At 40.3% G+C, this 12,830-nt stretch overlaps 1 protein-coding gene across 1 annotated transcript; it reads left to right on the top strand.

The window, feature by feature from the left end:
• The first annotated feature begins 4,143 nt into the window (after positions 1-4,143).
• Positions 4,144-8,523, top strand: LOC119742471 (NXPE family member 3-like). The gene is made up of 3 exons (XM_038218407.1): positions 4,144-4,977; positions 6,760-6,812; positions 6,910-8,523. Exons 1-3 carry the CDS (start codon positions 4,307-4,309, stop codon positions 7,686-7,688), a joined length of 1,503 nt encoding a protein of 500 aa, XP_038074335.1. The 5' UTR covers positions 4,144-4,306; the 3' UTR covers positions 7,689-8,523.
• The last annotated feature ends 4,307 nt before the right edge of the window (positions 8,524-12,830 follow it).

The following is a 12,830-nucleotide window of genomic DNA, read 5'->3' as shown; positions in this document are numbered from 1 at the left end:
TGTGCGCACACATTCGCGATAAATTTCGCGACATCGCATACGTATGCGCACACGTTTGCGATATGCGATGTCCCTTCAGGGCCACCATAACTTTATCATTTCACAAAACCCATACGTGTGAAAATCTTGACAGTTCGATGTAAAATGGAAATGGCATGATCTTATCCAAAGAACATCGCAATGATTCGTTGGACATTTGTGCATAAAGCAGTTGGGAACGGAAGAATTACTTCTTTCTTAAGATTTTTTTTTTATGCATCTAAATTTATTAATTTTATATAGGCCTATACACATACATACTTTCTTTAGAACTAAAAAACACTTATTTTATGCATCTAAATTTATTAATTTTATATACATATACACGTTTGCGTATAAAATTTTATCCATGGATTCTTTTTGAGTATTGTTTTAATTTTAAAATAAATCAACCCCTTTCTTTACTTCATTCATTCATTTTTATTTTGCCAATATAAAAACAATACATGAAACGCACGTCGTACTCGCGTACATTGGAGTTATTAAACTGCGAACAACCGAACGTCGTTAATCGTCCAATCACAAAATGGCAACAAGGCTACGGCTAGCGTATTATTTTTCCTAGGAGGGTTAGGGGCAATGTCATGAATAATTCAGTTTTTCCTTTGAATCATTGCAAGACTTAGGTTCTCGTTCTATTTTCCCCTTAATTTAAAATTATCTCAGTGATAAATTTGGAGAAGAAAAATAGCTGATGAAAATGAGCAGCGACGACGTGGATTCGAACCAGGGATCTTTGTAGCCATAGCTCATCTCGCTATCCACTAGGCTACTGTGTGGTAGCTCGACGACAACCGTTCTTTAAAATGCTTTAATGTATTGTAACTAGTTGAGTAACTAACAACAATGCTGTTGATGTCATTGTCCGTTCTCATGGATAAACATGAATTATTCATGACATTGCCCTAACCATCCTAGGAATATAAATTACGCCTACGGCTATTGCGCAGTCGAAAAGTGTATCCTTGCAGCGATGGCCCGGATGTCGATGCCGTGATGCTGATCATGGTACATGCATATTATTATTATGAGGCGTAGCACTGTACTCGTGTTTTGTTGTTCCACGCTAATTTAAACCGTGGCAGAATAATAATTGTCACAGCGAATTTGACGCCGACTTTTCGGAGGAATATTTGTTGGTGTCAGTATCATAGTTTTAGTCGTTTCATGTGGTAATACAGGTTCAGAATCTGGTCTGTATTATTGATCATAACCCAGTCTTAACCCATTCATCACTGCGCCTGAAATCGCCCAAGCACTCAGTGGTTTTGTGGATGGATTCATCAGTAAAAGGAAAAAAACGTTTTACAGTTGCCAATGGTTACTTGGTATTGTACATAAATGAGTAGTTTCCAGCCCGCTCTGTCGCAGTGCCGCCCATGACCTAAAACTGCGCATTTGCATGCCAATTCCTGTGGTATTTTGTTCCCGGGAGTGTCTTCAGAAGTGGTCGGGGTTGTTTGCCATCGGTAAGTAGGCTAGATTGTGCTTTATTTTTTCTTGATGTTTGATGTTTTGTTTAGACGTCATTTGTGTTTTTCTTACACACAGTCGATTTTGCCAGTTGCCTGGTAATTTGTCAAATTCTTCTTATTCATCATACACTGAATGCAACTGAACATTTTATACTTGAAAATTCACTCGATGTTCTTGTGTGAGGTTTAGGATTTGTGCATTCATTCTTATGACTTTTTTTCTGCCAACTTCAACAAAAAGACGTTTAATTTAATAACCAGCCCATTCGTAAACAATTCCATTTACAATCGAATGCTGCTTCACATCAACATTTTGTCGTCAAAAAGGTGTTATTCGTTTTCATTGATTGAGTAGGCTTTTGAAAATTATAAAGGTTGTTTGTTTTGCTTTCAAAATTCACATTCAAATTTGACAAATCGTGGATTTGTGTTCATTTTCGACCAAGCCATTATCAGAATGTTTATCAACAATTCCATTTCATTAATTGGCAGACATTTTTTTTCCCACACATTTTCCTTTCAAATTCTTGGTTTTGGATTACCTACATATTTATAAGGGCAGATATTTCTTCGAGAATTCATTTCTACCATGCATGAATCTTGGGTTTTGAATAAAGAGATTGCGATTGATATACTATGCTGTCTCGGCCGCCATGGATTAGGCCTACCTGCATATCTCTTCTGTAATATTTTGAATGCATATTATTATTGTACGATTGTGTGAAATTGATTGCCCCTGAAACCAAACATCAAAGTAAAGCTTGAGCGTCAATCTGGGTCTCCCTGAAGACGCAAATTCTGAAGTGAATGTGTTACCACGAGAACAAAAATGCAATTGTAAGACGATTGTGGGTGCAAACTGCAAAGATATGAATATGAATCGGGAGAAAGAGAAAATGTTTTTGTTTTTTAAAGGCAGTAGTGGATCATTGCGATCAAGGGGGGGGGGGATTGGGTCACACACAAAAACCAGGAAAGCCATGCAAAATAATATGTTCCCCCATGAAGTTAACCACCAGTTGGAAATTTCTACCGCGGTTCGATTTTGCTCACAGGCTCCACCTATTCGATTAAAGAATACGATGGACAATAGCACGAGTGGCGGGCTTTGGCGCGGGACTGCCGTTTGTCACTGGAAGACCTTGGCCCTTATTACTCTCGCAATGTTGGCAACCTTGTCCTATGTAATGGTAAGATTTTCTTTGAGGTACATGATCAATATTAGGCCTTTGTTGTTGCTAATAATAATAATTTAAAATCGTCGCACAATGGCGACCAAAAACAGGATGATGGAGCATCTACACTGTAAGATAATTTGCATCACTTATTCTGTACTTTGGAATAAACGGAAACTATGTTCCGCATATTTGAGTTAAAAATGCAACTTTTTTATATTTGTATATTTCAGATAAATCCAGGAGGCCGTTTGCGGGACTTTGATTAATTTTTGACATAAATTAACATGGTTTACTGATTTAAATTGCGGATTAAAATCAAATAATAATTAAAAAAACAATAAATCACTTATAGTATAAACAAAATCTTATTTTGACAAAATAAATTGATAGAGGGTCAAACATTTAAATCAAGATCAGAGTCAAGATCAGAGTCTAAATGTTTTCTTCGAAGTTTGAATTTTAAGCTCTTGTAGAATATCACTGAATTGTGTAGTGAGCACAATCACTTTTGATTGCATTCCTTGATCTGTTAGCAGTAATGATAATTATGAATCAACTTCGCAGGTAGGCTGTACACCACCTAAAAGTGTATTAAAGTCCCAATTGATATATTCTCATTCCTAACTTTCTCCATAAAATTTCAGATTTAGATCTATGTAATACCTTTAAAGATCAAGGCCTGATTTCATCATATAATGTTTTACACCTTGTATAAAGGACCACATGCACCAATCAAATATTCTTTTTTTATGTTTCACAAAGATCAGTGCTGTCGTTTTGAAATTAGAAGCATTTTTGTGAAATACACATGCCCAATTAAATTATGAAATGAATTATGCACATGAAATTATATTTCAACTAAAAAGAAAATCGGGCGGGGGGGGGGGGCTATAGGGTGGACTTTAGCCCCCCAAAACTTGTGTCTACCCCCCCCCCCCCCAAAAAAAAATCCATTAAAAAGAATGGCAGTAGCAAATGTTAAAATGTCACATGCGGACGGTCTCCACCCTAAAAAGTAGTCTTGAAAAAGGGGCATTTGTACACTATTAGGTAATATAGTCTGTGTATGATTGTAGGATTTTATCAGCGCTCCCTATTGAAAATGTGGCATGAGCCCCACCCCACCCCCTCCCCCACCCATTGATTTTCGGAGGTGAAGTGTCCGGAGAAAAAACGATCTACATTTCAGCACGCCTCCCTGCAAAAACATTCTGGATCCACCCCTGCTAGCCTCATTAAAATATAGGCTCTAGAACCGCGCCTGTCTTACCATAGCAGATTTTACTACAATGTGACGTCCTTTCTGCACATTGTATAGGCAAAATTTTTCCGATTCAGATCGGGCTTGAACCTTACCCCACCCCAACCCACCCCCTTTCTAAATTATCTTTTTGAAGTATTTTATAGTTTTTTATTGTTGTTTTGCACTCGTGAACAAAATTACAGGCACTACTCTCTCAGAGCCGCGGCGGACAGTTGTTTTCCATTGCACCAAAGAAAGTTATTCTCCCGCCCAAAATACTGCCACGTGGTCAGTTTTCTCTTGACCAGTCTCAGGTACCAAGAACCCCCGGGGCACAGCTTGCGGCATCGGATCAAAACTTGCTCCTCAAAATGTGGGATAAGACTGTATTCAACGATGTGGATTCCACGGCATACAAGAACATAGAAGCCGTGAACAGCACGGGGAGATGGACGAGTATGGGATTGACGAGTTTTAACATGACACATGTCGAGCTGGTATCACACGTAGGGCGAAGCATCAAAGTAGGGGATGTCTTACAATACCGAATTCAGAGCAGGGATTTCAACGGGAGGAAACGCATTCTTGGCGGGGACATGTGGTACGCTACTTTGAACTCCGATAAAGATCCCAAGGCGAGCACCGCTGGACATGTAGTTGACCACGGCAACGGTACCTACGACGCGTACGTGCTGGCCGCCTGGCCCGGCAACGCCAAGTTCAACTTGGTCCTGGTCCACGCAAGCGAGGCTGTGTACCACTTGAGGAACATTGTGTGGAATTCGGAGCGAAGGGCTATTTGGTTGGGACGTTATTCGTTCAAAGGCAAAACAACGGATGCCGTGTGCTATCTGCAGCACCATGGGAAGTGGGAAGGGAAGTGCGAGTACCCTGCCTACCGTGCATTGGGAAGCACTGTCTTTCTATGTGACAAGAAACCAGACTTTCCCTGTGAGTCCCTGTACGCACTCAATATTCACCGTCAGGCTACTAGTGACAGAGCAAAAGAATTGGCTAATGGTGTGGAATACTTATACAAAAGGTAGGCAGTACATTTTGTACTTTTGATTAGTGTTAGAATTAGTATTGACCCCCCCCCCCCTCCAATTCGTAGCAACTATTTTTGTTCAACCTTGCGAAAACTTAATGACGCTTAAAACCAGTTCGCGTCGGAGGACTTGATAACACGCACTGGCTACACAGGCACGGCTGACGGTTAAGGCGTCAATATTGACTTAACTCGCCTCCGAGTGACGTCTAAACACGCTAATCCCTCGGGCCTTTTGTACACACACAGCACACCCACACAAAGTCCGTGGACGGATGTTATTGTAGGGAGATTTTCTAAATGATCAATGTTTTGCATCGTTCGGTACCCATTTGCCTTATCATTGTTGCCAAAATATATAGTGATTTCAGCTTCATTATTGACAACCTAATACTGTGACGTCATCAAACCGAAAGTCATGTGTAATTATTACGTACACATATAGGCCTACGTTCGTGTTATTATCACATTTCCAGAAGTTTTTTTGCAATATAAAATCTGTTTAAACTTAATCAGAATTCGTTGAAACTGATGACGTCATCAACCCGGAAATAATGTGCAATTAAAATGTATATCGATCCCTAAATGAAATTGTTCAATTAGTAAATGCTTAAAGCGAATAAAAGTTCGATTTTAATACTTTAAATTCCAGGGTTTTTTGGCATCAAGATAATTATTTACAAGTACATTAGCCCATGTCAAATATTATTTCAGCAAAGACAAACGAAAAGGTTTAGGGGTGCACATCTGTAAATAGGCATAAACCCATCCGCCGAGCTCATGAATAAAAGTTATACTCTCAAAATATTCCATATTAAAGAGTTCTGAGAGCCATAAAATTGGGGAATTGAAGAGATATTGCAATAAACCTCTTGCCCGGACTTGGGCCTTCCAATTCTGAGCATTTTGAATGCAATTGGGCTCGAAAGTGGCGCTATTTTGCCATGTTGTGGAGAGATCGTTTTTCAAGATGGCTACTTTTCCGTTTTTGGTCAACCCACCAAAAAATGAAAAGAAAAGGAAACATGACAAGTTGATCATCATTTTTCTGTGCAGCTTAAATACATGTGAGAGTTCTGAGTATTTTAAAGAGAATTTTGAAGTATGGGCATTTAGCACTGGTGGCTACAGGGGTGCACCCTTGTTGTTTTAAGCATGCACACACAAACGTTGATTTAAAGCACAGCCAAGCACCTGACTATTCCCAATTGGCATGCATGTGCAAGATTCATGAACCTGAATTAATGATCCAATAGCAGGGGTGAGGGAGCGGGTAGTGGTGGGAGCGAACTTCCCAATACCATGGGAAAAATCTATAGGAAAAATCTGTTGTCCAACGTGGCACTCTATTTTGGAATAGTCTGGATGCCTCATTTAAATCATCAACCACTCTCTGTGTTTTTGCTAGAAAACTTAATGCTCATTTTTTTGTAATTGCATTTAATAGGGATAATAACGGCCTTGATTTATGTCTTACACCTGTGTCTTTGCTTTGTCTTTTCATTTCACGTATGTCTGTCTGTCCATAGGCTGGGGAACAAAAGCTGATGCTTCACCCCGGACCTAGATGCTGACATTTAGTTAATGTTAACTATTATATCAGTTGTTAATATATCTTTGTACATGTATTGTCAATTTGATTATGTAACATTATGTATCATCCTTTATGGCAGCATTGAAATACATGTATCAAATCTAAAAAGAAAAAAGGTTGGAGTGATATGATTTCGCCTGAGATTCTATAAATGAAACGTCATCTTTTCCTTTTCGTTGCAGTCCATATTGTGTGCAAGGTGTTCCCGTGGCGAATTCCACATTGCGAATTGAAGGTTGGTGGTACAACCCTTTGATGTGATTGACAACAATTAACAAACAGTCATGTGACATTTAAGATAAGAGTTTGCGATTCGTATTTACCACGTACAGGGTCGGAATTTCAGCACAACAAGCTGCCTCGCTGCAAGGCGGACCAGCCGATCCCTACACTCCAGGGGTATTGGATGAATGACAAGTGGAACTCACTCTTGTGCGAGTTCGGGACTTGGACGGAGAAGTCGTCGCTGACGTCCTGCCTCCGCGGGAAGCGTGTTGTGCTACTTGGCGATTCAACCACTCGTCAATGGCTGGATGGTTTAATCAAGTTACTGAACACTGCCACCGTCGATAAGCCCGGCAGGAGATTGTGGTCAAAGATCCACTATGACTCTCTCAATCTCACCTTGTATTTTCAGTTTCACCCGTACGTGATCGGGTCGCACACCTACAAGATGACGGAGATGAAAGAGGAGGTGGATGTCTTGAATGGACTCAACGATGCCGATTGCAACTACGTTGTAGTCATCAGTCCATGGGCCCACTTCAGCCAATGGACGCGGGACAGCTACATCGAGCGAGTCCGTCTAATCAGGAAAGCTGTCATTGATCTACGGCACAGATGCCCTGATATACCTATCGTCATCAAAGGAGCCCATGCAAAGGAGCATAAAAGCTGGGAAGCCGCGATGTTCGCATCGGACTACATCTTCACACAGATTGAACTCATCAACCGTGAGGCCTTAGGAGGCATCGGGGCGTTTTTCTTGCCTGTATGGGACATGAATCTTGCTTATCCCTCACGCAATAACGTCCACATGCCCATGACTATTGTAATGGAAGAACTTAAGATATTTCTAGGCTTTGTTTGTGATACTTTACATCCACACTAAGTGGGTAAAAACTTGGCTGTGCCGGTTCTTCACGATATTGTATTGTGACACGTGACGTCCTGCATAACAACTCCTTTGTCTTTGTAACAAACACAGGGGGATGGGGCGCAGATCAATTTGACATTGTCTCAGTTCGTAAATATGATTATGCCAAAAAGACAACGGAAACATATTCAAAACAATTATGAAAATCCAACTTTTTTCGCTTTTGAGCATTTATTATATTTATTAGTATGAGCAATTGCATTTAGGGATCGATAGATTTCAAGTCACATTAGATTTACACGTTATTTCCGGTTTGATGACGTCATCGGTTTAGATTTGTGCATAACGAATATTGATTTAGTTTAAACGGGTTATTTTGCATAAAAAAATAACTTATAGAAATATGAAAATAGCTCCAACGTAGATATCATGTTATTGTACGTGTTATTGTTACACCTGACTTCCGATTTGATTATCGTCAAATTAGGTTGCTTATCATCAATAATGAAACTGACATTTTGGCAACAATGATCCCAGTAGGCAGCCTACAGGGGCGGCGGAACGCTTTTAAACTGGGGGAGCAACAACAAAAAGGGGCACTTGCTCAGAGAAAAGGGGCACCTTCTGTCGGTGTGAAAGTGAGAGCCCTTCGGCCTCCGCAATGGCGGATACAGAACACAATTTTGTTTTTGGGGGCAAACTAAATTGGTCCCCAATAAAGTGGGTCCACAAATTCACGGAGTGGGTTTAGGGGCCTAAGGGCCCCGAAAAAAACTGGATTCTTGACGCTCTGTGGTGAGGTCTGAGGCAATTTCTGACTTTAACCAAATTTCTTTTTTGGAAGAGATGGTGGTGTACGTAGTGGCTGCCTTTTTTGTGACGTCACTAAAAAAAATTGGGGTGTTTTTTTTTTTTTGGGGGGGGGGGGGGAGGGGCGCGGAGGCATGGCTCCATTGCCCCTTCTGGATCCGCCCTTGGGCCTTCGGCCCACCGCACATGTACACCCTCCGCCCCGGCAGTAACCTCTCTGGGTCCGCCCATGAATTCAACTATAGTTAGGTAGAGAGACCAGTTTTTGTTTATCTCGAGAGGGGTACTGTTGCTTTTAATGGCCGACTCAGTGACCATTTTATTCGCGTGAGGAGGAGTACTATATAGGTTTTTCCCGGACAATTTTCAAAAATATGCATATGAATGAAGAATGTTTATTCTGGTTTCATTTTCGGAATGACTAGCATCGGGTTTCATTTTGCATCCTTCACATAAATGAATGTACATAACGTTTCTTTTAAAGGATTACAAATACATGATTAGGCTTTCGGTTTGACGGATGCGTTGCCAATTATTAAATAAAGTATGCAGGCCTATACAAATCGTGATACAGCTTTGATTCATTCATCAATTTATCAATGTATTGTAGGCAATTGATCATAACGTGTTTGTTCTTATACATACATTTACCTATTTGAAATATATTAAAAGGATATAAATCTTACCAAAATAAAATCAATCAAAATAATCTTAGTTTTCCTTATTCATGTCATGTTGTGATGTTATTAATTTGCATTTGAAGTACTGTGTAGGGCTCTAGAATTTGGACCATGCATCTTAGACATTTTACAAAAAAATGAGACTTGAATTTAAACAATCGTGTGGGGCCTTCTAATTATGTGCATTGGAGTGTGAGGCAGTGGTGTGTGTTTAGATATATGTATAGTTTGCCTTCCACACCTACCCATGGTCAGTTGTTTCGCTGCCTGTTGCAACATCTCCAGTGGTCAAGCCCTGTCCATTTTAGCAAGCTTTTGGCAATTTCATCGGAGATTTTGCTCTTCGGGTTTTGCCAAAATCTTGACGATTATTCGTATTTTGGGAGTACTGCTAGACCCCCCAGTTTGACATTGCAACCGGTGACTGACTGTAGGCAACGATGGAGTGCATTTTGAAGTATTCAATTCACTGATGTACAGAGTTGTTTGATTATCTGTAATTAATTTGGTGAAGAGTTTGCTATAGTTTAATTGTCGATACTGCTCATCGAATAGTGCATACTTATATTCGTGGCTCTTTTCAAGACCCAGTCGATTGCCACATCAAAGAGGATTGTGGAGAGGATGGAGCCTTGTCGGACGCTGGTCACCTGGAACCAACTTTATCCTGACACAGCAGCGCGAGTTGTCGTAGATGCACACTATTACTCCGTATGACGACTTTTTCTGGGACTCAATGAGAGGAGTACTCTTCATAAGGATGGTCGGTGGACGCTGTCAAAAATCCTTGTTGAAGTCGATGAAGCTGATAGCAAAGGGGGACCTGGTACTCTTGACATTTCTCGATGATATTTATACGCCGGGGAGTGAAGATCTGTTCAGCGGATGAGCGTTTTGGTCTGAAGCGTGCCTGCTCCTATCACAGCTCGCTACCGACGACACCTCTCAATCGGTTCAAGATCATTCGACGATAGACTTTACCAGAAATTGACAGCAATGACACTCCCCTCCAAATGTCACAGTCAGCAAGATTCCCTTTCTTGGTATACTATGCAGATGACAGCACCATCTTTCCAGTCCAGATGAACCACCACACTTGGTTTCACATCTGGCACAACCATCAGTCACATCGCCTCCGGCTTTTAGCATTGCGGCGGTGATGCCATCCATGCCGGGCGACTTGATATTTTTAACATCCTTATGGCTTTCCTTATACTTCCTAATTGGTGAAGTGTTGATGGGGAGGGTGTATACAAGGTCTTCGGCCTGGGCAGGGGTACCAGGTTGGGGTCAATTTGTAGCACTTCATTGAAATGCTCAGTACACCTTGCCAGATTCTCCTCTCCACTTGACAGAAGGTTCCCATCTTTGGCTTTATTTGGGCCAGATCTTGAAGACAAGGTGCTGGTGACTCTCCTTCAATGCGATCCAGCTGCCTCCTCAGCTTTCTCTGTCAGGTTATCTAACCATTCCATTTTCTCTCGATGGGAACTCCGTTTGACTTTCCTGTCTTTGTCGATTATGGAAAGAGGCTGTGTTGTCTGACGATGTGATTCAGTATTTATGGTCCTAAATTCACGATACACCGGCACAGCTGCGTTCTGCGCCACATCCCGCATATCTCCATATAAGGAGTTGTTTACCACTACTCTCAAGACTGGACATAGCATTATATAGCTAGAGGGATATCCCGAAAAGAAAACATGAAGTAAACTTGTTGAACAAAATCGTCGGAAATTTATACTTTTTGACTTGTTTTGACTTTTGAATCGGAAAGTTTTGATTTTTTTGACCGAACAAGTATTTATGAATGGGAATAAATATGTGCTTGGCAGGTATTAAACACTATGTTCAAGACCGGTTGGAGTCCGGATGCTGATAATTACCCTCGCCGAACGCCTTCGGATCGGGTAATTATCAGTAACCAGACTCCAACCGGTCTTAAACAAGTGTTTTAAACCCGCCAAGAACACATTTTATTCCCTTAATTAGTCACTCCGGCCGAAACCGCCCTGCCTATTTATCCTTGTTTTGTAGGCGCCTGAAACCGCCCGCACTTAGTGGTTTTATGTATTTATCAGTGAATAAGCGCAAAGGGTCGTGTGAATAAAATTTAGCGTTTGCTTTTACTACTACCACTTTTTAGGCATCTACTGGGATTTGTAATCTGAAAGATTTTACCATTTGTTTTATACTTTTTAGCTTTTGCGGGATTAAGCGTTTACTTTGTTTCGTGTGAATAACAAGCTCGACCGGAAATATCTCGGAAGCTGCGGGCCAACGAATTCGTGTTCATGCATAAGTCACGTGACTGTGCCATGTACGTTTTGGAAGGAGTATTGTGTTGAGTAAAAAAAAATCAGGTTTTTGACCCAGTGACCCCATGATGACATTTGACCCCAGTTTGGTCATGTGACATGTTGGGGCTGGGCTACTGATACTGTTGACAAATTTTGGTTGAAATCGGTCGAAATATAGGAGCAATTGACAACTGTCAACGTTTGTTACTAACTAACGGACTAACGGGGAGACATGATGATTTGTTGAGCTGCTATCCCGCAGCTAAACAAAGAGTACATGTAAATGCTTCACATTTCAAATATGTATTGGTCATTTTTCAAGGTTGGGTGGCGACTACCTAAAATATAAAGCAAACACCGTGTGCAAAAATTGCTGCAGTTATCAATAACAGTCGCGTAAAATTAATTTTAATAAATTCATTAAGTACATACATGTATAATGCCGTGTGTTGTAGGCATACAAACTCGCATTTCAATTGCTTTCAATAAATGTTTAAGCATTTTGCTCTCAGGTGTATTATACGAATAAGATAAAATACCTTGAACATATGGCAAATACACCTATGCAAAAAATGCTACATTTATTCATGTTAATCGCATAAAATGCAAATGTTAAAACAAATCATAATTATTATTCCGCTGTATGCTGTAATAGGCCAACAGATGTTGCTAACTGCGTCCACAAAAGGGCGACACACCTTATTAAGGCGACATATTATACCTGTCGCCCTTTTGTGAAAACGACCCTTAGGACAAGGAATGTTATTGTTGCAAACCATCTAGATCGATTCCTCGTGGTCCAATTAGTGAAAATACCGAATTTTGTGGGAAAAGGAATAGGTAAATTTGGGTTAGGTGACAGTTTAGGTTTGTGCACAAGTCTATGGAAAAGTCGCCCTATTATAGCATTTAGAGTAATTCCTACATGCATTATTATTATTGTTATTATTATTATTATTTATTCGAACGCAACAGCACAAAACAGAACAGGAACAATAATATAAAGATGTACAGGACCAATCCAAAAACTAGAAATACAAAAATAACGACAAAAATACCAAGAAGCTATATACAATAAAGACGATGACAAGTAGGGCAACTAGACGAGCATAGTGAACGGTAGAATTATGATTTGGTAAAAACATGATTAATGAGTGTATGAGTGTATGAGGAAAGCATGCAAGTATGAGAAGTCAATCAGTGGTAGGACACCCAAATAAACTCATGTAAAAAAAAAAAAAATACTATGCGGGTCATATCAGGGACAGCAAAAGTAAACTAAATTGCTCGGAAGCATGTTATCCCACACATAGTAAAACAAGAAAACTGATTTAAAAAAAAACAAGACACGAAACAGGAGGGAGACT

This window comes from Patiria miniata, unplaced genomic scaffold (assembly GCF_015706575.1).
Source record: "Patiria miniata isolate m_02_andy unplaced genomic scaffold, ASM1570657v1 HiC_scaffold_6, whole genome shotgun sequence".
In the NCBI taxonomy this organism is placed as follows: Eukaryota; Metazoa; Echinodermata; class Asteroidea; order Valvatida; family Asterinidae; genus Patiria; species Patiria miniata.
The sequence above is the reverse complement of the archived record's forward strand: the minus strand, read 5'-3'. Positions and strand labels throughout refer to the sequence as shown.

What these genes read in the sequence shown, in the direction of transcription:
- LOC119742471 (XM_038218407.1), top strand. Translation starts at nt 4,307, where the DNA reads ATGTGGGATAAGACTGTATTCAACGATGTGGATTCCACGGCATACAAG. An exon ending in GTGGAATACTTATACAAAAG is followed by an intron (nt 4,978 to 6,759) that starts GTAGGCAGTACA and finishes TTTTCGTTGCAG; the next exon opens with TCCATATTGTGTGCAAGGTG. An exon ending in TTCCACATTGCGAATTGAAG is followed by an intron (nt 6,813 to 6,909) that starts GTTGGTGGTACA and finishes TACCACGTACAG; the next exon opens with GGTCGGAATTTCAGCACAAC.